General features: G+C 33.4%; 1 protein-coding gene and 1 long non-coding RNA gene across 2 annotated transcripts; both read right to left on the minus strand.

The window, feature by feature from the left end:
* Positions 1–7,341: 7,341 nt before the first annotated feature.
* LOC128035894 (uncharacterized) lies at positions 7,342–9,005 on the minus strand. Its single transcript, XR_008192430.1, has 3 exons — positions 8,852–9,005; positions 8,513–8,639; positions 7,342–8,145 (listed from the first exon to the last, which is right to left on the minus strand). It is a non-coding gene; the product is annotated as an uncharacterized LOC128035894 (long non-coding RNA).
* Positions 9,006–11,046: 2,041 nt separating this feature from the next.
* Positions 11,047–11,514, minus strand: LOC105781430 (uncharacterized). The gene has a single exon (XM_012605972.1). The coding sequence runs from the start codon at positions 11,512–11,514 to the stop codon at positions 11,047–11,049; it is 468 nt and encodes a 155-aa protein (XP_012461426.1).
* Positions 11,515–25,999: the final 14,485 nt, after the last annotated feature.

Genomic DNA, 25,999 nt, shown 5'->3' on the forward strand with positions numbered 1-25,999 from the left:
TGTAGACTGGTTAAAAATTTTTCATGGTATTATTGTGTTATAAGGGAGTAATCTGAGTAATTCCAACCTCACTATTCAATAGTGTTTTTCCTCTTAACTTTGTCTCGTTACATTGCCACAACATTTTAAGTTAGTGTTTGATTTTAGTATTGTATATGTTATTATCCTTTACAAAATTTGTTATTTTGTTTTCTCTTTCCAAAGCCTAATTCATATAATTCATAGTGATAACTGAACCAACTTAATCATAACTGATCCATGTAGAGATGATCTTACTTACTACTTTATTATTTGATTCGACGTTTATACTTACACATTCGCATATTATTCCACATACGGCAGTAAGTTAATATGACTCTGTATGTGTTAAATGTTATGTATAATTACTGACAAAAAGGAAAAGTTGAATGATAAGTGGTAAGTTCTAATCCCTGTTTGTTGTGCTGGAAATGTAGTGTATTTGTTCAGTATTGGTGTTTAGCGTATAGAATCAACCCTAATAAAGGTGTGTATGATTTATAATAATGAGATTTTTCAAATGCAAAGTTATGTGTTATAAAAGATTGTATTTTCTTGGGAAGTGTCATATATGTTAAAGTTCTTTTTAGTGTAAGGATAAAAGTATTTGTCTGATGTTAAGCAAGAAAGTACACACTAAATGTTAGAGTTCGCTTGATGTTATAATATGCTTAGAAATGCTATCTGCCATGGTAAAGTATTCGCCAATGATATGGGAGTGTTTACTTGAATGTCTCAGCATGTAAGGTTGGTTTATTAGTCTATGTGTATGAGTTTACTGTTGTAATGTCATTCTTGCTTATGTATTTTCATCTAAAGGGTTGAGTCTTTTATTTTTTGGAGCTCACTAAGTTCTTTTAAACTTACCGCTTTTCTTTCCCCTCTTTCCAAGAGATACTCCATAGTAGGCTTGTTGAAAAGACTCAACTAGAAAGAGCATCCTCTACAGTGAGCTTGGCCTGTGTTAGTTTTGTAACATGCATATGATCTTTGGGGGTGGTGTGTAATTCTATTTTGAATCTAAACCTGTAACAAATCACTTCTTAATTAAATAAAGTTTTATAAGAATGTTACTTCTTGAGAAATTGGTTAAAGTTTATTGAATTATAATTTGTGAAGTGATTTCTATTTGTATACGCCACACTATTTTATATGATATTGTTGCCATCAATACTTTTATTTTAGATAAAATATTTGAACTAAAGGTTTTAAACTCAATTATATTTATGCTATGGCGTATACTTGTTTGATTTCTTTATCATATAAAAATCTTTCTGAGTGAATGCCAGTTCAATTTTTTATGCACCTTAGCTAAATTAAAATTGAACTTTATATAGGTTTACTTTTTATTTGTGTAGTGCCTCATATGACCTTTGGGGATTGGGGTGTTTCATTTCATCTCTCTTTGGAAGATTGTCCTAAAACGGTGAAAGAAATAGAGAACATGGAAAAGGTTCCTTATGCTTCGATAGTAAGAATTCTCATGTATGTTATGCTACGTACAAGCCTGCATAATAGTGCACTAAATGATATCTCTGTATTTGGTTACTGTTTATTGTGTTATGGTATTAAACGTAGCTCTGAGAAAGTAAGATATTAATTTTGTTTAAGTATAGTATTTTGTGTATGTGTCAATTGATGAATCCTATGTTTTGGTGAATTACGTGTTCCAACAAGATCTTTGGGTTGGCAGATTCTTCTGTTGAGTATACTCCATTCTAGAAGTTTAGGCTAATTTATTAAGTTTGTAGTTCATAGATTTTTTATTATTTTAATAAGACTATTTAGTTAGCCAAGTAAGAACTCGTTAGAATGGAACTATGATACTATAGTTGATAAGACTTAAATAATGATAAGTGCACATAATCATGAAAATCAAAAGTGTTAGTGGAATAATTTTATCCTTCGACTAAACCGTGTCTCCGTGCTTAGGTATATAAGGATATCAGTGTCCTCACTGATAAACTTTGTGTTTTATTTGTATTCATCTTCTTTTTTATTTTTTCTGCATTTTTTGAAAAGCTTAAGTTCAGAAACCTATCTGAAGTTGGGTTCACTGTATTTAGCCAAATCCTACGTTTGTTTTAGCTCTCTACCCAAGACATTGTAGAAGGTCTGAGTGATAAATTAAAAGGTCCTGCTATATAGACTTTGTTGTATTTTGGTGAGTTCCTTCATACTTCTACGTTTGTAGTGTTCATGTTTTAAATTCCGTGTAAGGTAAGTACTTATGACCTGTAAAGGTGAAGTGTGCATATATGAATAGTGGTTGTTTAGAGTTATTAGTATAGGTCCGTAATGTCTGTGTTAATGTGTGAGAACCATTTTTCATGCTTAAGCCACTACCTTCTGTTTCTGACAAGAATGATATGATCTGAATCATGGGAATGATATTAAAGAAAACTATTCATGGAATTTTCTTCAATGGAATGTACATTGAACTGGCAGATCACGGTACATGAAAATAGTTGTGTAGCCTCTGGTAGGGCAAATGTATGTTGCAAACCAAATTGGAAAATCACAACAAATGATACAAACAAAGGAATATGAATGGAATATATGATATGAATCTGACAAAAGGATTTGGGTACGGGATTAGCATGAAGAACGTTTATTTGTATGGTCATATGGGCGTAGTGTATGTGCCAAAAGAATAGTAATCCGATGTATAGACTATCTGTGTATGTTACTTGCCATCTGGTGAACTACGTGATTCTGATTGACTCTTGGATATGATCTACTTGAAGTATTAATGGTTGTTGATAAGACTTCTTCTGGATCTCACTAAGTTCTTTTTAACTTAATCTGTTTCCCGTTTTCTTTCACAGGCATACTGTTGAAGGAAGACATTTTGTTAGACTACGCCAGAGGACACTTGCTACTTTGATACTTCTATTGTTTTGTATTATGTATGATGATGGGGATAATGTCTGATTGTATTTTGGAAAGAATTTTACTCGAAACCTATGTTGATAAAATATTTTTTAATGAAGATTCATTTTAGATATGAAAGGGTTTTCCAGTGTTATATTTCATATGATGAAAATTATCTTATTAAAGCTTATACACCTCATGGCTTATACTTTATTTTATTATTTTATTAAATGTTTAATACCACACCCCAATTTTACAGAGTATACATCAAAAATAGTTTTAAAGATATATGATTTCTCTGTAGTGACACAACATTCTTGAATCCTCCTAAAGGATTGGGTTTGGCGTGTTACAACCCATATATCTATTTTACAGTGGGGTTGCTAAGTCGTTATCAAGCAAATCCAAGACCAAGACACTAGCAAGCAGTTAAACATATACTCAAGTATTTACAGAGAACGAGGGATTATATGCTTGTGTATTTTGGAGAAGATCTCACTCTTATCAGATATATTTATTCTGACTTCCAAACGTGTCGAGATTCGAGGAAATTGACATCAGGCTGTGTTTTTGTCCTAGGCGAAAAGTCCATTGTGTGGAGCATTGTAAAGCAGACTTGTACTACTAGCTGCAATTTAGAGGTCAAATATGTGGCTGCTTTTAAGGCTACCAAGGAAGAAATATGGCTTTGAAAGTTCCTCACGGAATTGAAGTCATTCCCAGAATGGGAAAAGCATGAGTTCAAATAGATAAGGAATCAAAAGCTGGTGTGTTCGGTGTACGACTTCTACAGTATGTAGCGTTATTCACAACACTGGAATTCATAGCTTGAGACATGGGTAAATGATATCCTCTCATTGGAATTACATGGTTGATGAAAAATAAATGTGGCCACGGGTTATTCATAGCCATGAGATAAAACAAAATCATATTGAGAGAGCGGATATTATCTCAAAGAGATTAAGGATATGCTATGAGAGTTGGAGGACAAAGTAATCAATGTGAAACAAGCATGCATATAGGAAGTTTTGCTAACTACTTGCTAAGTTTTATATTACAACAAATTATAATCAAGGGTAATTATAATCGATAATCAAGCACTAAGAAGGACCAAATCATAAAATAATCAAAATTATGCAATTAAAAATTTAAGATACAGAAGTGGTCAGTTGACTCCCATGTCGTTGATTAGTTTTAGGATTAGGGATCTAAAAGATTTAAACTTTTAATTAATTTAATTTTACCTGTCGATTACCATTTTACCAAATTAGATGATTTAGTCTAGTTTATCTCTCGACCTCACAAAAATAACTCGGGACAACCAAATTGGTGCTCAGTAGGCTCTCCTCTGGGTCTCACCAACCTAAATATTCACCTACAAGCGTCAATTCTAAGTTTTGAAGTATATTCGATTTAGTCCAATTTTTACAATTTAGTCCCTATACTAAAACTAACCAAACAACATTTCCATAACCAACCACCACAGATTTAGTTACTCAACAACATTTTCATGCAAACAACAAACCGATACATACTCAAATCATACATTAAAAAAAGCATAAGAGTACATTATTGCAGCAACAATGGAGGTGAAAATATAAGTTCAGATTTTTATACTTTGGAAAGAAAATGAAAATGAAATATATTAAAGGATTTGGATGAAAATGAAACTACAAAGAAAATTTTAAGTATAAAGGTGAAAATACTAGAAAAGCTACAATAAAAACTAACTAAACTACCAATTACACCAACTAAAATCAAAAAAGTTAATGAACTAAACCCTAAAAGTGAGGAAGAAACTAACTACTATACTTAAAAGATGAAAGAAAATGTGGCTCTTTTAAAAGTTCAGCCAAAAGGTGTTTGAATCAACTGAATACAATTCAAAATTTCAAAAAAAAGCCTTTAAAAATTGTGTTTTGGCTTGGGCTGGTATTGAACAGAAGGCTACCCCTATAGTTATTTTTCACTCATCAGGAATTCGTGTTGTAACACCCAGGCTTCGGTGTCACGACACCCTCGACGCTAGTGCACTCATGGTTGTAGGGGTTCTCAGTGTTGCGACAACCACTATTCGATGTCGCGACACCATTGGTGTTGGCCATAATTTCTTTACTTCAACACTTTCAATGATATCGCGACCTTGGAGGCACAGTGTCACGACTTTATGTTCGATGTCACGACATCTTACAACTTGTGTCGTGACTCTCTCGGTAGTAGGCTCCTAGTTGTTGCATCCTTGAGGCAAAGGGACTCGATGTCTTAACTTTTATAGCATCAGTGTCGTGACACCCACGCTGAATGATATTTTTCTGAAGGCCGAACCATTTTCATCTTCTTACACCAACTTAAACACCTCATTGGGTTCCTCATGTGCCAATTTGGGTCTCAACAGGGAAAAATCTAAGCCAAAATCATTTATTAATGGTAAAAGCTAAAAATTGACAAAAGTATTGAAAATACGCTTAAATTGTTTGAGAAAAAGCTTCTTGAGTGTTTTGGACAATCTAATTTGGTATATCAAACTATGGTAGATAATTTATACCCTAGAGGTTAGGGGTTCAAACCTTACCATAGGCAAATGACCACAATTTCCTTTGGTAGGTTGCACACAGTACTTCCTAATGAGACTCTTTCGTTATGTGAAATCGTGCCTCAAACAACTTATTTAGGCACTCAAGCTCTCCACAAAGTTGGGAGATATCCCCGGCTTGACCCAAGGACAATACTGACTAATTGAGTGGACCGTTGGCTTTGGACAAACTACACTTTGAAGGCTTCTTCAAAAGAAGTCAACCTTCCCCAACAAAACTCCATTGCTCCATTTGATTTTTGAAAATATATTTTATTTTCATTTCCAAAAATTGATTTCATTTCCTATTTTTAAAAATGAAAATACATTTGGTAAATAAAACAAAAACTCATTTTCAGTAATGAAAATTCGAAAACATGTTTGGTACATTATTATTTTTATAATACAAAGATGAGAACTAAAATAAAAGTTATTACATATGTATTCAAACTAGCGTAAGAGATTTTGACATTTAAAATTGTTTCAAAAAATATTTTTGTGTTATATGAGTTTGAACTAGGTCCAATTCTCTACATAAATTTAAATTTAAAACGTTTGATTTCAACTTTTCAATTTTATAAAACATATTTTGTGAAAATAATGAAAACAATTTTTATTATTTTCTAATTTTCATATATTTTCATTTACATTTTCAAAAACTTTTCAAATTTTTAATCAAAAAATTTCCTTTAGTGTTTTCCATTTTGAAGAAAATTAAAACAAATATGAAAACAATATTTGTTTCCTGAAACCAAACAAAGTTTATTGACATCATACGAAAAGTGTTAGAAAGAAATTTAGAAAAGTGTAACTAAATCAATATAGCAACTAAAGATTTGTAATCAAATTTTGAGTTGATTGACTTCTATTATATTTTTATAGAATAAAAGGGGAAGAGAATTTTATTTGGTTGAAATTTGACAATAAGCTTCGCTATTGAATCTAATTTAATTAGCATAATTGTTGTTATAATAATTTATAAGTAGTGGATTTGGCCGTGTTTAATTAGTTGGAAGTTTAGCAAAAATATTTTTTTTTAAATTAATAGAAAACTTCTACAAATGTTCTTTAAAAAATTTAAGAAAAAGGAAATTCATTGTCTTGACTTGTTTGGAGCCATGGTTAAAGCTTGTCAAACGCCCGTTTGGCAAATGTTTCAATTGTGTTACTCCATCCCCTACCCTCAATATTGTATTAAAAAATTAAAAATATTATTAATGAGATCATTACTTATGGAAGATATTATTAACTATTTCAACAAACTTTTATATACCAACACCCCTACCCCAATATTTTATAAAAAATGATACAAATTTATTATTAATGAGATCATTATAAATATAAGATATTATTAACTATTTCAACAAACTTTTACATACCAATAGGTGTTGGATGCAATAGTAAAATATCAAAAAATATTTTTTACAAAACTTATAAAATATTTTTAATTAATTTGAACTCTAAAAATCTCATGTTCGAATTAAAGAAAAGGAAGGAAAATAAGGAAAATCATAAATTTCCTCTTGATTTATTTATTTAAAGGAATGCAATGAAAATTGAGTATTTTCTTGAAACCTTCTATCTTTATTTACTCTAATTTGAGAAACTAAAAGAAGAATTTTAGTGTTTGGTCTATTGGTCATTAGTGTTCATTTTACAATTCACTTTGTGAGTCAATGTAATGATTAATGTTCATTTCCTTTTCATTGGTTAACTAAATGATTAAAATTTCACTTTTTTTTGTGTGGAAATAGAATGTCGATAATGACAATGTATCGCAAAGGAAAGAAAGAAAAAAGAACACACAGATTTTACGTGAAAACCTTTTTGGAAAAAAAAAACCACGAGCAGAGGAGAAGAAAATTTACTATGTCGAATTCAAATAATTACAAGGAGTAAAGACTGCGTCTATTTATAGGTTTAGAAAACCTTATTCTAATCAACATCTAATACAAGTAATGTATTAAGGTTGAAACACCTTATTCAAATCAATATCAAACAGAGGAAGTAAACTTCTATACGGATTCTTCTTGTGCAGCCTGTATTTTATTTTAATAAGAATTTGGATCTCAAGTCCAAAAATCTCCACCTTGATACAAATTTTTAATGAACAAGTTCTCCACCTCTTCCATGAAACCCCTTAAGGGTTTATCTTCAACAATTAACACCAACTAAGTCTAAGCAATGATCAAACTTGGTTATAGGAAGTAACTTATTCATCATATCTGTAGGATTGTCATGAGTACTAGTTTTGCAAACAACAATATCACTACAAGCAAGAATATCACGAACAAAATGATACCAAACATCAATGTGCTTTGTTCTCTTATGAAACATTTGATCTTTTGTAAGGAAGATGGCACTTTGACTGTCACAAAATATTGTACTGATTTGAAGGACTTCATTGAGTTCACTAAATATCTCTTTTAACGAAATAGCTTCTTTACAAGCCTTAGTGGTCGCCATTAACTTAGCTTCAATGGTAGACAAAGCAATAGTATTTTGCAAGGTGGCTTCCCAACTGCTTGCAAAACCTCCAATTGTAAAGATATAACTTGTGAGAGATCTTTTTTTATGGTAGCTGTCGTTACATCCACCGAATTTAATCCCCTACTCAACTGATATTAATTAGTAATATAGAGTAAGTACGGAATCATCCCACGAAGAAGCTCGTGTTAAACCTATTTGAAAACAATTGAAATCAAGTTAATATAAACATATGCGAGAAAGAAAAAATAGGGGGGTTTCTAATAATGCTCTTTGGTAACAAATAGAATGTAGCATAAATTGTAAATGCTGAAAAATTGTCGAATTAAAGAGAGAGGATGCTTAGTTATTGAAGCCTTAATCCACCAAGCACAAGGCCTTTTCAATCTTAAATTATTTTAGTAATCCAATTTAGCAACAAGGCTGAAAATGCACTTACGAAGCGAATTCCTATCCCAAGTAAATTTAAATTCAATTAGAGAATGTTTGTAATTTAATTCCTACCTTTAATTATTCTTTGTTGACTAATTAAAAGTGCATTCAGTATGTTAGAGATTTTACCTTGTGTTAATTAAAGAAAATCCTCCAACGGCTTCCGAAATTAAATCTGTAGTTGCTTCAATTAGCGGCATGCCAATTGATTATCACCAGTTCTAAGTGTAATTAAGAAATTCGAGATGACCAGCAGCTGAAAAAGGTGATCAATCTAATTGATTTAGAAAAATTCCTTGGACGTTAAAGCAAGCAACTCAAGAATGCCAAATCCAAATTTTAAATAAAATTAATTCATAAATTCCTTGTGCTAGGTTTCATAAGTGTCTAACTAAGCTTGAATATTCTAACCACTCATAGCAATTGAAACGAAACAAGAATCAATTGTAACCAGCATAAATTACAAACTGAGTTTGGAGAAGGAAATTCCTCCAATCGTCGAGCTTCCCTTCTTCCGTTCAGCTGAAATTCTCGGCTGCTACTTCAATTGCTTGTTCGGCTTTTGCTGATTCAGTTTGAAGTTTTCCTTTGCTCGAGTGCCACGCCTCTCTGCTGCTGTATTTTTTTCTCTGCTTTTCGACACCTTTTTCAGCTGCTGGTCATCTCTATTTATGGGATAATAACCTCCAACAATTCAAAATTAAATTTGATCTTATCCCCCTTTATCCTAGCTGAACCCGTCACATGAAAATAGCCTTAGCTTAGTAGAGTTTTACTTTAATTAAACTCTTCAAGGCTGATGTGATTAGAGTCGGCCACCGCTAGAAGGAAATCAATTTAATTTCCTTACTGATTTTGTCGCATGTTTGGTCTGCTGTACATCTAATTGGACCGACTTTTGTCCCAATGCTAATTCAATTCCTTCAACCAGCATATGATCAACATTCAGCAGCTTAATCATGCAAATTAAATTCCAAATTGAGCTCATACGGAAATCCAAATGTCATTCACCTGCACATGACTTAAATTTTAACATTAAATTACTGAATTGGAGCAAAAAAAAACATTATTACGGCATGGGATGTTCTTGCTGTAATTTAGACTAATTCAAAATTCAATTGCTCAAAATTTAATCAATAATTTAAATAATTTAGTTGAATAAGTTAAGCTCAAAATTGAACTTAACAAACTCCCCCATACTTAAGCCATTGATCGTCCCTGAGCAATCAAATTTAAAAGAATCAAGAATAATCGCGAGTCGTTGCATCGTTCATGCTTGGAATGAATTTTGAAATCACAGTCCTAAATTTTGGTTTATTCAAGAAAATAAAATAGATGACGTATAAAAGAAATTCATGAATGCTTCTTTGATCAATCCTTACCGGAGAATTTAGTAACACTCATCACTCACTGTGTTTAGTAAAATGCTCTCAAATTGAAATCAACCGTAATTAACCCCATAGGCTTCCTTGTCCATCTTACCTTAACATAATACATAAAATCTCATAAATATAATTGAGGCAAAATTAAGGTTGTAATGGGGCCAAGGTAATGTTTTAAGGACGGGAGGGATTAATTTGGATGGTGGAGCTAATTTTTTTAGACTAGTTAATCATCCGGAAGTCATCAATTCTCTTATTTCTCTTCTCTTTTCTTTTTTTTTTAATAATAACGCCAATTCAAGAAGATAACTAATTCAATCAACCTTTCATTGTTTCCATATCCTTGATTCAACCGATCCACCTTATTGTAATCACATAACGCTACATTCATTAAATTCACTCGGAAGGCTGCAACTTGCTGCTTCTTTCTCACGAAAATCAGCCTTTAATTTCTAACTAAACATCACCCCAAATTGGCCAGCATATGTCGAAATTATGATGAACTTCCAAACTGAATTAACTAGCCTAATAAGGTAGGTTGATTTAGGCTTTTGGCTCAATTTCTGGAGGTACATAAAAATTGGGAAATTAAGGCTTCAAATTGGCTAACTAATTGGAATAATGTCAAGGTCGGCTTTTATAGGTAATCGTGGCTTAATTCCTATTGCCTCTTAAATCATACTAATGTAAATCAAATGTATTACTAGACTTAGTAAGATCTAAAGTAAGTTCTAGAGTAATTGACAGTTGATACAATAATCACACATGAATAAATAATAACCTCTCAAGTTGGCATGGATGTCCCAACTTACTCTCTAGGCTCAAACTCCTCACAAGGACCACATGATTGATCAAGTAAGCAGACTAAAAATCTCTTCAATTTTAAAGTACAGAATCAAGGTTTTTTTTTTTTTAAGAACCAAAATCAGTCAATTGAAAACAAAATTAATCCCAACCACTCGACATACAACAATCACAATCAATCTTGAATTCATAAAATACGCCTTCATTCTTTATTTTAATACGTAAAGAATTTTAACAAAATTTATGGGAGTCGCTAAATTAAAACAAACATAAAATATGTTAGAAAATCAATGAATTGATTCTCCCCCATACTTAATGTTTACATTGTCCCTAATGCAAAAGAAAATTAAAATTTAAAACTTACTTGATGGAAATAAACAATAATAATGGAAAATATAAAAGAAAACTTCCCTGAATACGTGGGTTGCCTCCCACAAGCGCCTCTGTTTTAAGTCGTTGGCTCGACATCATAATTCCTCATGGATCCTCAAGATTGATCTCCTCCAACCAAGCTACTTGCTCCCCTTCATGAAAATGTTTCAGCGTGTGACCATTCACTTTGAAAATTTTATTAGTTTCGAGGCTCCTAATTTTGATTGCCCCATGATGATGCACCTCGGTTATTATAAATGGACCAAGCCACCTTGATTTTAACTTACCGGGAAACAGTTTAAGTTTAGAATTAAATAGCAATACCTTTTCACCCACCTTGAACTCCTTGCGAATCAGCTTCGAGTCACGAAATGCCTTCGACTTACCTTTGTAGATGACCGAATTGTCATATGCCTCTAGGCGCAACTCCTCCAATTCTTGCAACTTCAACTTACGCTCTTCACCTGCTAAACTATAATCCAAATTGCATTGCTTAACAGCCAAAAATGACCTATGTTTAAGCTCTATGGGAAGATGACATGCCTTCCCAAAAACAACCCTATAAGGCGACATCCCAATTGGCGTTTTGTAAGCCGTTCGAACAACCCACAATGCTTCATCTAACCTTTGACTCCAATCTTTCCTATTGGGCTTAACAATTTTCTCTTAAATTCCCTTAATCTCTTTGTTACTACTCTCGGCTTGCCCATTGGTTTGAGGGTGATAAGCTGTCGATACTTTGTGGGTGACACCAAATTGTGCAAATAAGGCCTTCAAGGTTCTATTACAGAAATGTGTTCCCTTGTCGCTGATTATAGCCCTTGGTACCCCATATCTATTTAAAATGTTGGTCTTAGGACACTTCACCACAGTTTTGGCATCATCGACCCTAGTTGGGAATGCTTCTACCCATTTCGACAAATAATCAACACAAACAAGAATGTATAGATAACCGAAAGAAGAAGGAAAAAGGCCCATAAAATCAATACCCCATACATCAAATATATCACAAACATAAAAATTATGTCATGGCATTTGATTTCTACTACTTAAATTGCCGGTCTTTTGACATGATGCACAATTTTTACAAAATGCATATGAATCTTTATGAATAGTCGGCCAAAATAACCCACACTCAAGTATTTTATGAGTTGTTCGCTTAGGTCCAAAATGTCCCCCACCCTCTCGACTATGACAAAAATTAAGCACAGATTCTATCTCACTATCATCAACACAGCGCCTAATTATTTGGTCGCTACAAAATCGCCAAAGGTATGGCTCTTCCCATAAGTAAAATCGGGCTTGACTTCTAATTTTTTCTCTTAAATGTCTAGGTGCATTTGTAGGAAAATCTTTAGTCACTAAGTAGTTCACTATGTCGGCATACCATGGGAAAACACTAGACATACTATAAAGTCGCTCATCAGGAAATAGATCACTCGGGTCATCCCGCAAAATTCCAGTCTCTAACCTACTCAAATGATCAGCCACAAGGTTCTCTTTACCTTTCTTATCTTTAATTTCCAAGTCAAATTCCTACAACAACAAAATCCACCTAATTAGTCAAGGCTTGGCTTCTTTTTTATGCAACAAATATTTAAGACCACTATGGTCAGAAAATACAACAACTTTGACTCCTAACAAATATGCTCTAAATTTTTCTAGGGCAAAGACTACGGCATAGAGCTCTTTCTCGGTCGTGGTGTAATTAAATTGAGCTGGGTTCAATAGCTCGCTAGCATACCTAATAATATAAGATTCCCTACCATTTCTTTGCCCAAGTGCCGCACCAACAGCCCTATCACTAGCATCACATAAAATCTCGAAGGGTAATGCATAATTCGGTCCTTGAATGATAGGAGCCATGATTAATTTCAACTTCAACTCATCAAAAGATTTTTTGCAATTCTCATTGAATTCAAATGTGACATCCTTACCTAGCAATGCACATAAAGGTGACGATATTTGCGAAAAATTCTTGATGAACTGACGGTAAAAACCTACATGAGCCAAGAAAGATCGAATTCCTCTCACAGTACCTGGATAAGGTAGATTTTTAATTACCTCGACTTTGGCTTGGTCGACTTCCAAACCGTTAGCTGAGATGACATGTCCCAATACTATGCCTTTTTCAACCATGAGATGACATTTCTCAAAATTCAATATCAGGTTAGTCTCAATGCAACGCCTAAGAACTAACACAAGATGATGCAAACATTGATCAAATGAATCCCAATAAACAATAAAGTCATCCATGAACACCTCCATTAAAAGTGAAATAAAATCTGAAAAAATACTCGTTATACCTCTTTGAAAAGTGGCTGGTGCGTTGCACAATCCGAAAGGCATTCTTTTGAAGGCGTAAGTTCCAAACGGGCAAGTGAAAGTGGACTTCTCTTGATCCTCAGGTGCGATGGGTACCTGTAGATAACCTGAATAGCCATCCAAAAAACAAAAATGTGAACGACCAGCTAACCTTTCTAACATTTGATCCATGAATGGGAGGAGGTAGTGGTATTTTTTAGTGGCTTTGTTCAGCTTCCTATAATCTATACAAACCCGCCAACCGTTCTGCAACCTTGTAGGAATTTCGAACCCTTCTTCGTTGGTAACTATTGTGATTCCTCCCTTCTTAGGTACAACATGAATTGGACTTACCCATTTTGAATCGGCTATAGGATAAATGACATCAGCTTCCAACCATTTTAAAATTTCAGTCTTAACTACCTCCATCATTGGTGGATTCAATTGATGTTGGGGGTCTCTTTTAGGGACTGAATCTGGTTCTAAGGCTATCTTGTGAGTACATAAAGTCGTACTAAGCCCCTGAATATCAGCTAGTGTCCAACCGAAGGCTTCTTTATGTGCCCTAAGAACTCTAAGTAGCTTGAATTCTTGCATTTTGGTTAAAGCATTCGACACTATCAATGGTAAAGTTTTATTTTCCCCCAAATAAATGTACTTTAAATTTTCAGGCAGCTCTTTTAACTACAATTTAGGTGGTGAAATTAATGAAGGAATTTGCTTACTAGTCACCGTAAGGTTAGGGAGAATCGACCTGAATCGTGTCAATTTGGGCAAGTCTAATGCACAAACTGAGTCAATTAAAGAATCAGAAACGATAAATTCTTGATCATCAATATCAAAAATACTCTTAGCCAGAACGCTTTTTAACTCGTCCTCATCCCCTAATTCATAGACATCTTGAACAAAATTGTCAATCACATCAAGGGTAAATACAGAATGAATATCAGTGGAATATCTTATAGCATCAAATATATTAAATTTAATTATCTCTCCATCAAATTCCATAGTTAAATTCCCTTTATGCACATTAATTTTCGTTCTAGCAGTCTTAAGAAAAGGTCTTCCTAAGAGTAAGGGTACATCAATCGAATTATCATTAGGTCCCATGTCTAAAACATAAAAATCAGCTGGAAAGACTGGCTCATTTACTTGAACTAAAACATCTTCTAAAACGCCATCAGTGTAGGCATTACTTCTATCCGCAAGTTGAATTATCGGTCCCGTGTCTTTTAACGCACCTAATTGAACTTTATCGTAGATACTCCTAGGCATGACGTTTATAGAAGCTCCTAAATCAAGCATAGCCCTATCAAGTTTAAGGTCTCCTATCTTACAAGGTATCGAAAACATTCTCGGATCTTTGCTTTTAGTTGGGAGTTTCTTTTGAAATACCGGAGATACATTTTCGCCTAAGCTAATTTTTTCATTTCCAATTAATTTCCTATTAGATGTGCATATTTCTTTCAAAAACTTAGCATATCTAGGCACTTGTTTTATTGCATCAATCAATGGAACTTGTACCTTGCGGAAAGTCTCTAGAATTTCGGCATTGACGTCGTCTGACTTTTCCTTCCTCAAACGCTGTGGAAATGGCGCCTTCGGCACATAAGACCGGGGTTGGTTATTAGCGTTCTGACTTGCTTGTGCTCTAAGCTCGGGAACCCTCATTTCCTGCTCAAAGTTTACTGCATCGTGCGAAGCAGTGGGTTGTTGTAAACGTGATTTCCCTCCTTCCTTTAGTGTTGTTTGCGGTGGTTGTAAATTAGCCTTCGGCAAGGCTAAATTTTCCTCTTCAATATCACTAAATCAGACCTTTGTTACCTCAGTTTCATCTTCCTCGTCACTGTTTTGGACCTTCTTTAGTGTCGATCTCAACTCCTTCCCACTTTGCAAGGTTATAGCACTGACATTATCCCTCAGATTCACAACAGGCTGTGACGGTAACCGATTATTTACCTGTGCTTGTAAGTTCCCAAGATTAACATCCATCGACGAGGCTCTTGTTTGCAGCTGCTTCACTGCCGATTCCAAAGATTGAAATCTTCCATCGGTTTCCTTCTTCTGGTTAGCCATCATCTTCATCATTTGTTCAAGCATGGTATGGGTCTTGGTTTCAACACTAAGGTTTTGCTGCTCAAACCCTGGAGGTGTAGCTCGGTTTTGATATCTAAAATTAGGGTGATCTCTCCATCCCTCGTTATAAGTAGCTGAATATGGATCATACCTTCTCTGATTTGGAAAGACGACGTTGGCTTCCCCTTCCTGTAATGTTGGGCACATATATGTGGTATGTCCTTCTAAACAACAAATGCCACATAGTGAAGCTTTCACAGTACCTCCAGTCATCAACTTACTTACAATAGTCGTTAAATTAGCTAATTGAGCCTCCATCATACTTGACTGGCCCTCATCCATTCGTTTACCCAAGTCGGACCTCCTGAGACCAAATTGTTGTGTATTTTGCACCATATTAGCGATCAAATTTTGGGCTTGCTCAGGAGTTTTATCAACCAATACACCTCCAATCGCCGAATCGATCATTCCTCGATCTTGTGGTGTCAATCCTTCATAAAAATATTGCACTAAGAGCTGCTCACTAATCTGATGCTGTGGACAACTCGCACATAGCTGTTTAAATCTTTCCCAGTACTCGTATAGTGACTCCCCTACCAGTTGCTTGATTCCTCAAATTTCCTTCCTGATTGACCCTATTCTTGATGCCGAAAAATACTTCTCAAGGAAAGCTTTATGTAACCCTGTCCAAGTTGTGAATGAGCCTGGCGGCATATAATATAACCAGTCCTTCGCCAAACCTTGTAATGAGAAAGGAAAAGCTTGAAGCTTGATTTGTTCCTCTTCAATGCCATCTGGCTGCATAGTTGAGCAAGTAATTAGAAATTCATTAATATGACGGTAAGGGTCCTCACCTGGTAACCCATTGAATTTTGGCAACAAATTCAGGAATCCCGAATTGAGCTTTAATGGCCTATCAAGGGCGGGATACGTGATAGATGGTGGTTGCGTAGCCAAGTTAGGAGCGGCCAATTGCTTCAAGGTTTGGTTAGCCATGTTGGAATCCTCTGAAACGTTAGGCTCAACGTGGGGGTTGGAATGATCAGCTTGTCGATCAGTGATGTTAACAGGGTCTTTCGATGTTCGTCTTCCACTCCTTAATAACATATACTAAAGGGACTAATCTACCTGCGTAAACAAAAACAAGAAAACAAAATAAGTTCTGAAAATCAAATAAATTTGACTACGTCGCTTCCCCGGCAACGGCGCCAAAATTTGGTAGCTGTCGTTACATCCACCGAATTTAATCCCCTACTCAACTGATATTAACTAGTAATATAGTGTAAGTACAGAATCGTCCCACGAAGAAGCTCGTGTTAAACCTATTTGAAAACAATTGAAATCAAGTTAATATAAACATATGTGAGAAAGGAAAAATGGGGGGGTTTTCTAATAATGCTCTTTGGTAACAAATAGAATGTAGCATAAATTGTAAATGCTGAAAAATTGTCGAATTAAAGAGAGAGGATGCTTAGTTATTGACGCCTTAATCCACCAAGCACAAGGCCTTTTCGATCTTAAATTATTTTAGTAATCCAATTTAGCAACAAGGCTGAAAATGCACTTACGAAGCGAATATATGAATTGACTTTATACAGAATTATATGCATGTTTATGTTTGGCTAAGAATTTGGTAAGGCACCAAATGAATAGTGTTTTGGTTCAAATATGCATAATTGTTTGCATGCAAAGTTGGCTTGTGCGCATAATGGTATACTTTTGAGAAATATAGTAATTCATGCAATAAGAAAATAAAAGAGTTATATGCGAATTAGGTAAATTTTGGGTTGTCGTTGTTTGAATTGATATTCTTGTTAAATAAATCCCTTGGTTTAATTTTTGTTAGCCGAATGGATGTTTTACAAAAAGGTAATATATGCATATTTTGTATGTTAAATTGGTTAGTCCTTTTGGTTTATAAATCAATGTGACCATAAGTTGAACAAGCTAGATATGTCGAATATAGTATGGTCAAATGTTAGGTACATTGAATTATTAGATTTATATGATTCATGCATGGATTAATAGAATGAGATAAAAAAAATTAGTAAGTGATTATTTAACTGTATTATTTAAAGTTGATTTATTCAAGAGAATCAAACATGTGTATATGTATAATTGGTCAGAAGTTGTGATTTGTTTGGTAATGCCTTGTAACCCCTTTCCAGCGACGGATACGGGTTAGGGTGTTACAGCATTATTGTTTCCAAGCCCAAAATAATGATTGACTAAGGACCTTTTAAGAATAATCATTTTATTCACGGGACATTATTGTAAATCAGTTTATTTTACACACACAGAAAGTGAAACTGAAATAACAATGGCAATGCCTTTTATTAATAAAAAGGTAAAATGAATATGTGATTGTAATCATCTCATGATTTGTCTTTGGGCATACTCTAACAAAAACAAAATACACATTTTCTTAAAAGTGGCAACCACTTACACCAATGTAAAACTAGATTGGTTTTACACCATTCTGTAACTTTTTATATGATTAATATTTTAATGATTCAATCGTTGAATTTATTGATATAATTTTTCTTGCCATGGATTAAAAATTTTGAACCAATCCAAAATCTTTATCATATAGATTTAAAAAAAGTATATATATTGTTAAAGCCATGACCGTCCAATAATGTTTGTTTGGTGACCTAATCAGTCAAGATACGAGACAACCTGGAAATATTTATATGTTGGCTTTTTTTACGTATGCTTTATTAGATGTTGTTTTAATAAGCAAATGAGTTTCTTGGATGTTCTTTACTCTTTCCTGAAAGTTGGAATAAGAATTGTGTTTATTTTGAAGAGTTTAAGTGTGTTGAAGAAGTTGTTTTCGACTTGGATTTTTGGTGAGAAATTTTCTCAATCTTAAAGGCGTATATCATGGTTGATTTTAAAGAGATTAATTTTGCTTTTTCTTAAGATATTATTTGAGGCAATTTATCCTGATTATTTTATTAAACAAAGAAGATTTTATATTAGACTATGATGACTAAATAGGTTGTCATGTTAAGCCTATAAATAAGCAACCAATTCGCACGGAAGATGCATCGATCTAAGGAAGTGTTGTACTAGTTTGATTAAGTTATCTTTGTTACCTTTCCTTTTATTTTTGCACTCTATTAGTAGATTTTCTTTGTTAGAGATTGAACCTTGGTATGTGAGGTTTTTGGGGTGAGTGATTTGTAACAAATGGGGTTGGTGTTGGGGTTTCAATTACTTCTTTGTGTAAGGGTAGATTGGGCTTAAACCAATAGGTGTTTCGGAATATTATTGTAATAAGAATCATTCATTGAGCGAGACTCCGTAGAGTAGGATTGTTTTCGAACTATTTTAAAAAAATTATTGTATGCAAATATCTCTTTAACTTCTCTAATTTTCGTATCAATTTTGTCTTCTATTCAATCCTGTGATAGAACACATACTTGGACAGTCAAGGTAAATTTATAGTAACTTGACATGTTCTATAAAGTGGTATCAAAGCAAGCTTCAAGAGTTACTTGAAGGTGATTTTGTATTCAATTTGCAACTATGGAATCCATAAAGGAAGGTAGTTTGATTGTTTGAATCTTTTTGCTACTTGGTTCAGAAAATTTTGCATATTGGAAGGGTTGTATGAGGGCATCCATCATGTCTAGTAATGAATCTACTTGTGAAGCTATTGAAGAAGGGTGAACTAAACTTATTGTGGCTACTACTGATAGCACTACACACCCCAAAGATAAAAGTAAATACACTGCTAAAGAAAGAAATGTTGCTCATGGAAAATCACAAGCTCTAAATGTTATATTTAGTGGAGTTGAAATGGAGCAATTTAATATTATTCCCACTTGTGAGTCATCATAAGAAGAATGAATGATTTTGGAAGATCAACATGAAGGGAATACTATTTTCGAAATGCCTAAATTACAAATCCTGACGACCAGGATTAAAAATCTGAAAACGAATGAAGATGAAACTATTTAAAAGTTTTATAGTAGACTATGTGACATATTTAATGAGGCACTTTATCTTTGTGAATGTTTCTCTAAGGTGAAATTGGTGAGAAAATATTTGAGGTCACTTTCAAAACATTTTGCTATCAAAGTAACAACAATAGAAGAAGCCAAGGATATCACTAGTCTCTGAGGGGAAACTAGTGAGAAAAGCTTTCAATGTTTCACGTAAAACTTTTGAGCTAAATCTAGAAGAAAGAAAGCGTGACAAATTGAGACTTGAAAAGAATATTGCCTTTGATGTTCAACCTAATGTTTAGATAGGAAAGCAAGCTGAAATGGCTATTGATGAGATCAAGAAGACATTAGTGTTGCTTACAAAAAGCATGAAGAGATCTTATAAGAAATGAACAAAATCAAGTTCTGGCAGGACAATTAAGACACATATGTACGGGGAGAATTATCAATAAAAAAAGCTTATTTGATGTTTTAAATGCAAAGGGTATGGCCATATTCAGTTAGAATGTGTCTATACCAAGAAGAAGTAGAAGCCCTTAGTTGTTACCTATTCAACTAGCTAATAAAAATCTTAATGAATTAGACTGTGATATTGGTACCCTAGAAAATGCATATTTTGTAATGGTTAAAAAACTAGAAATTTTGTTTCAAATGAATGATGATTTGAGAGAAGAGGTGTGCATCTTAAAGGAAGAAAACGAGAAGCTAAAAGTAGAAATTCAAGAAAATGAATAAGCTTTGAAATTTTTTGAGAAAAAACTAGCTGAGGCAAATGTTGTCCTGCAGAAATTTGGTGGACAATATAAAGCTAGATGAACTTCTTGTTGTTGGAAGAGTTGAACTTGGACATAGGGGTCTTGTTTATCCCTTGAAAAGTATGAAAGTTGATCCTCCCACTAGATTTGTTAAAGTTAATGAAAGCTCCTTTACGCAAACCATAGGGGAGACTAGAAACAGAAGGCTGATTTGCCACTATAGTGGGAAGTCCAAACATATCAGGACTTGTTGTTACAAGTTCTAAAATGACTTGTGGAAATTTAAATTTGATGGAATGACTGTTCAAGCACCTATTCAGACTGCTGGAAAATCAAGTTTGGAAAACGCAACGGAAAATAAATTTAGGAAAAAACCAAAGTTTTAATTTTTTTCCAAAATAAGAACTTGGTTGTGATATCTAAAGTAATAAACAATTAATCAAAATTGTTCATTTTTTATTCGTACAGGATGAATGCTTCGACCGAGTAGTCTTACCGCTATCCTCCAGCTCACGTCTACCGAGTGTGGGCTCTCTTCAAATCAGAAAACTTTTCACAAAATTACCAGTGGGGTAATTTTATAATTTCTCTAAAATTTTGGGCCAAGTTGTAAATAAGAAAAATATCTCTAGAAATTTTCTGAAATAATTTCTTTAGAGAATTTTCTCTCTACAAGTTTCTCTTGAATTCAAGTGTGTGTAAATAAGGACCTAAGACTCTCTTTATATATGGAGAGTTTAGAGAGTTCAACTATAATTAAACTTAATCACTTTAATATTAAATTTAATCTAATATTTATCAAGGTAAATATTAGAATAAATTTAATATTAAATTGATTTAATAGAATATTTATCTACAAGATAAACATTAAATTTAATTTCATATTAAGATAATCACTTTAATATTAAATTAATAAAATACTATTAAGAAAAATATTAAACTAAATTTAATATTAAACTAATTAAAATTATTATTTTTGGAATAGTTAATCTGAAATCAAGTTCTATGGTAAAGTTCTAGTAGGAGTGCAGTTCTTCCACTTCTCAACCACAAGAAAACCAACAATCTCCGACCAATTTTCGACCACCGGAATGCCGCCACCGCAGTCGTCGGTTCCCTAAGATGGTTCAGTTTCTTGTAGTTCAGTCTGGGCCAGTGATGACCAAAACTGTCCAGTCTAGCCACCGGATGGACCTTCAACCTGGTTTCACATACTAGGCCCAATGTGATTCTTTTACCAGATTGCAGACTCGTTTAGATTGTCTACTGAAGTAACTTGTTTTTCTCTCAAAGTAAACGTTCTTACAGTGTCACTTATCATCAGTTTGAACTTAGACAATCAATAAGCTAGTATTTGCTTGTCACAATTTTGCTCTGAATGCAAAATATGAAAGATAGAAATACAAAAGACATAACAGTGAAATGTGAAATTTATTTATTCATCGTTCAAATACATAAAAAATTACATGTTTACTAAAATATGAGCACATTTCCCAACAATCTCCCACTTGCCCTAGTGAAGTAAATGTGTCATGTTTCACATCCCCATATCTTCAACGTGTTTCTTAAAACTCCTAGTTACAAGAGTCTTAGTAAATAGATCCGCAAGGTTATCTTCAGAAGTTACTTTCTTCATATCTACAATTCCTTTGGCTACTGTCTCTCGTATCAAGTGATACTTCCGATCAATGTGTTTCCTCCACTTGTGGCTTCTCATTTATTTGATATTAGCTATTGCAGCACTATTATCACAATATAGTGTTATAGCTTTTTCCATACCAGAAATGACTTCAAGATCGGTTAAGAACTTTCAAAGTCATATTGCTTCTTTTGTTGCCTCAGAAGCAGCCACATACTTAGCCTCCCTAGTAGAGTCAACAATGAAATTTTTTGCACTTCTCCATACCATGACTTCACGGCCTAGGACGAATACATTTCCTAATGTCAATTTCCTTGAATCTTTACCGGTTTGAAAGTCTAAGTCATATATCCAATAGGAGTAATGTTCTCCCAAAATACCCAGCCATATAATCCCTGATTCTTTTAAGATACCTTAAATATGCTTTATAACTTGTCAATGCCTAAGACTAGGATTCGTCTGATATTGACTAACCATTGCTATTGTGAAACAGATATCTGGACGTGTGCAAAGTATCGCATAGATAAGACTTCCAATTGTCGAAGCATATGGAACCTTACTCATATGCTCCCTTTCTTTTATTGTCTTAGGACACTCATCTAAAGAAAGATAAAAACTTGATGCAGTCGGCTGAGTGCCTAGCTTCGCATCGGTCACTACAAAACGTTTTAGTACCTTATCGATGTATGAAGCTTATGATAGAGCTATCATTTTATTCTTTTGATCCCTAAGGAATCGAATTCCAAGAACATAACTAGCTTCACCCAAATCATTCATGCTAAACTTTTGAGCTTACCATAACTTAACCGATGACAATTCTCCTACATCCTTTTTGAAAAGTAGAATATTATCGACATGCAAAATGAAGAAGACCACCTTTTTGTCCTTTATACATTTATAAAAACAAGGTTCATCAACATTTTTCTCAAACCCAAAAGTCTTGACCGTTTGATCAAATCTTTTATTCTATAAGCGGGATGCCTACTTAAGTCCACAAATGGATATTAGCAGTTTGCAAACTTTCTCATCTTTTCCTTTGACAACATAGGCAGTTAGTTGAACCATATAAATGGTCTGATCAATATAGTAATTCAATAATGTTGTATTTACATCCGTTTTTTAGATCTCGTAATCGAGAGCAACAACAATGGATAAGAGTATGTGAATAGTGTCGAAACCACTTTTTAATTTAAAAAAACGGGATCGACTTTGAAAAAAAATGGGAGTCGCCACCGATCTTTTATTAAAGTGTGATCGGTTCACCATTAAAAATAAATTTTAGGTCTGCGAGATTTGAGAAAAAAAAGGTCTGGGAGTCAGTTACGCACGAGGAAGGGTTAGCACCCTCGTAACGCCCAAAATTGGTACCGATTTGATTGTTTAATGTCTTAGTGTCAAAACTTTGAAAAGATTTTAAAATACGATCCTTTTATCTTAAATAAAATGAATTGGATAATAAGGCTCACTTCAAGGAAATAAATTGTCACACTCAGTATGTTAGAGTGCAACATTTCAAATCCTCAAAATTAAGTTTGACTTTTAAAACCTATGCGTTTTGAGAAGGACATTTGATTATTTGGGTCAAATGAGAAAATCAAAACCTAGTAAGTTAGGGTTCGATTTCGCAAAATTCCTAAATATCACGTATTGCCTTTATTTTCATTTGTTAGAAAAATCCTCGTCTTGAGAAAACAACATGTCATATCCAATGCGTTAGGACATAACGTATTTAATTCTCGAGAATGAGCTTCTTATTTATGTTTTAATTAAAAAATATTTGGTTTCTTAGATCCCGTGGAAGATTGGAATCTAGTAAGTTAGGACACAATCTTTTCGAAAATCCTAAATGTCGAATATTGCGTTATTTTTTGAAACTTTTGTATGAAACAACTTTGTCATTTGTAATCTTTTGAATAAATAAAACAATTGATTAATAATGTACCACGCGAGATGATAATTCGGAAACTAAAATGTACACTAATGAGCGACAAAGAATCAATAAATACAAATAAACAATACAATACACATAAGAGCAATAATCTTACATCACATATTACAAATACTAACATTAAAAGCTAATGAATCTAATGTCAATCAAAACACCAAATAAATTAACACACATGAAAATGTACAAGTTTTAAAATAACTTAAGATGTATGAAAGAAAGGAAATTATAATTCAAATAAATTTAAAAGAAATAATATATACATATATAAGAATTTGAAATGAATCAAAATTATAGTTAAAAATAAATATCAAATGAAATAATAGTATCCAAATAAATTTAAAAAATATTATAATTAAAGCAAATAACATATATTTATTAATTTAAATAAATAATACTTGTAGAAATAATAAGAATAAATTCAAAATGGATAGTAACATATAATAATACATAAAAATGAAATAAGTGAAATATAACAAAGTAGTTTTTTTAAATGAAATAAATTACGTATGTTATTAAAATAAGTGGATAAACACATTAATATGAGATCAATAATATACATTTACATATAAAATAAACATAATTTGATATAAATTATATATATATATATATGTATATAAAATAGTATTATATTATATAAAACAAAATAATCGATACTAATGATGATACACTGATTTTAATAAAAAGTAATAATAATATATATAATTTTAGAAGAAACTTAAAACTAATAATGTATAGAATGAAATACTGTAAAAAGAAAAAAGTAAATATATAAACAAACCTTAATAATGATAATAATAATAATAATAATAATAATAATAATAATAATAAAGTTAAAAATGAAATTCGAATTTAAATAAAATAAAAAATAAAACACTACAAGTATAAATAAAAGGGAAAATAAAGATAAACCAAATTGGTAATCGACTTAAAAAAGGAGGGACTAAAAAGTAATTAAACGCATGACCTGGGCATTCAATCCTAATAATGAAAACGACACCGCATAACTGTGGATCAAATTGAAAACAAAATAAAATATGCGATTCAAATTAAAAAAATAAAGAAAATCAAATCGAAACACCACAAAACAAGAGGGACCCGTCGTGCAAATAGACCAATCAAGCCCCAAATGCACGGATCCTACCCGAATCGGGTCACCGTTTGGGTCGGGATCTTAGAACGCTGCCGTTTCAAAGCCATTACATTGGCTCTATCCGGCGACGCTTCGAAACCGCTTTAAAGGCCTAAACCTAAAGAGCTTCTCACTTACAAAACCTAAACGGAAACCATTAGTCCCTGCGCCGCTCGGTATACTGCACCCTTGAACAGTCCCCGATCCTAGCCCATACTCCAATGACGATGGAGAGAGCCAAGATCGCACTGCTAGGTACGTCCTTCACATTCTTTCTATTGTTTCTCTTTTAACCAAGGACTAGTGAACATAAAAACCAGAAAAGGAAATAAAAGAAATGAATCTGGTAACCAGCAAAATGGAAAAGAAGAAAAAAAACTGGGAAATCACCTTTCAGTTTTTTTCAATTTTTGTATTCTGAATGCGTAAGAAAGGAAAAAAAGATCCCTTTACAAATTCGAAAATGACTTTATATAACTGGAAATAAAGTACAAATTTACAGGAATTTTTTTCTAAATTTCGGCTATTTTTCTCTGCTATTCTAGTGTATCTGCTGTTGTTGCTACCTTTGTTGTGTTTGTTGCATTTGCTGCAGGTTGTTACAGGTGTGAGGCCGTACGGTGATGTGTCACGACTCAGCGCAGCGCATGGAGGCTCTTATTGCGGCAATGAGCCGCTTTTTAAACCGGTAGGGTTTCGCTTATGTTCGGGCTCGAATCGGGTCTAAGTTTAGGTATTGGGTTGAGATTTGGGCCATTAAATGGTGTTGGGTTTGTATTTCAGGTTAATTTGGGGCTTAATGGGTTTGTTGTATTTTGGGTTTGGGTAAATTAATTGGGTCTGCTATTGTAACAAAAACTGGACATTTATTATTATTTATTTTATATGTTTTTATATCTGGGTTTTAATAGTTGGGCTCGGGTCGGGCAAAATTTGTGTATTACAACTGCCTTTCTTTGCTCATTGTCGTGTAACGAGAATAGAGCAAAGACTAAAGAGGACCAATTTTGCCCGGTCGTGCTTGGACTGTGGTGCTCTTCTTCTTCGAGTTGCCTCATTTCATCCTACTGCATCTTCAGAGGTATTGGAATTGGTGCTTCGATCTATTCCACCGCAACGTTGGGGAGATAGGATTTGTAACTCGTAATTTTAATTTGCTTAGCTATGATGTCGGGGAAGCAAGATTCGCCATTGTAGCTTCAATCTGCTCCACTGCACCGCTTAGGAAGTAAGATTTGCTATTCTCAGTCT

Source organism: Gossypium raimondii, chromosome 13, assembly GCF_025698545.1.
Source record: "Gossypium raimondii isolate GPD5lz chromosome 13, ASM2569854v1, whole genome shotgun sequence".
NCBI lineage: Eukaryota > Viridiplantae > Streptophyta > Magnoliopsida > Malvales > Malvaceae > Gossypium > Gossypium raimondii.

Excerpts from the sequence above, each read along its gene's own strand:
- LOC105781430 (XM_012605972.1), bottom strand. The coding sequence starts at position 11,514 with ATGTCGCCTTATAGGGTTGTTTTTGGGAAGGCATGTCATCTTCCCATA.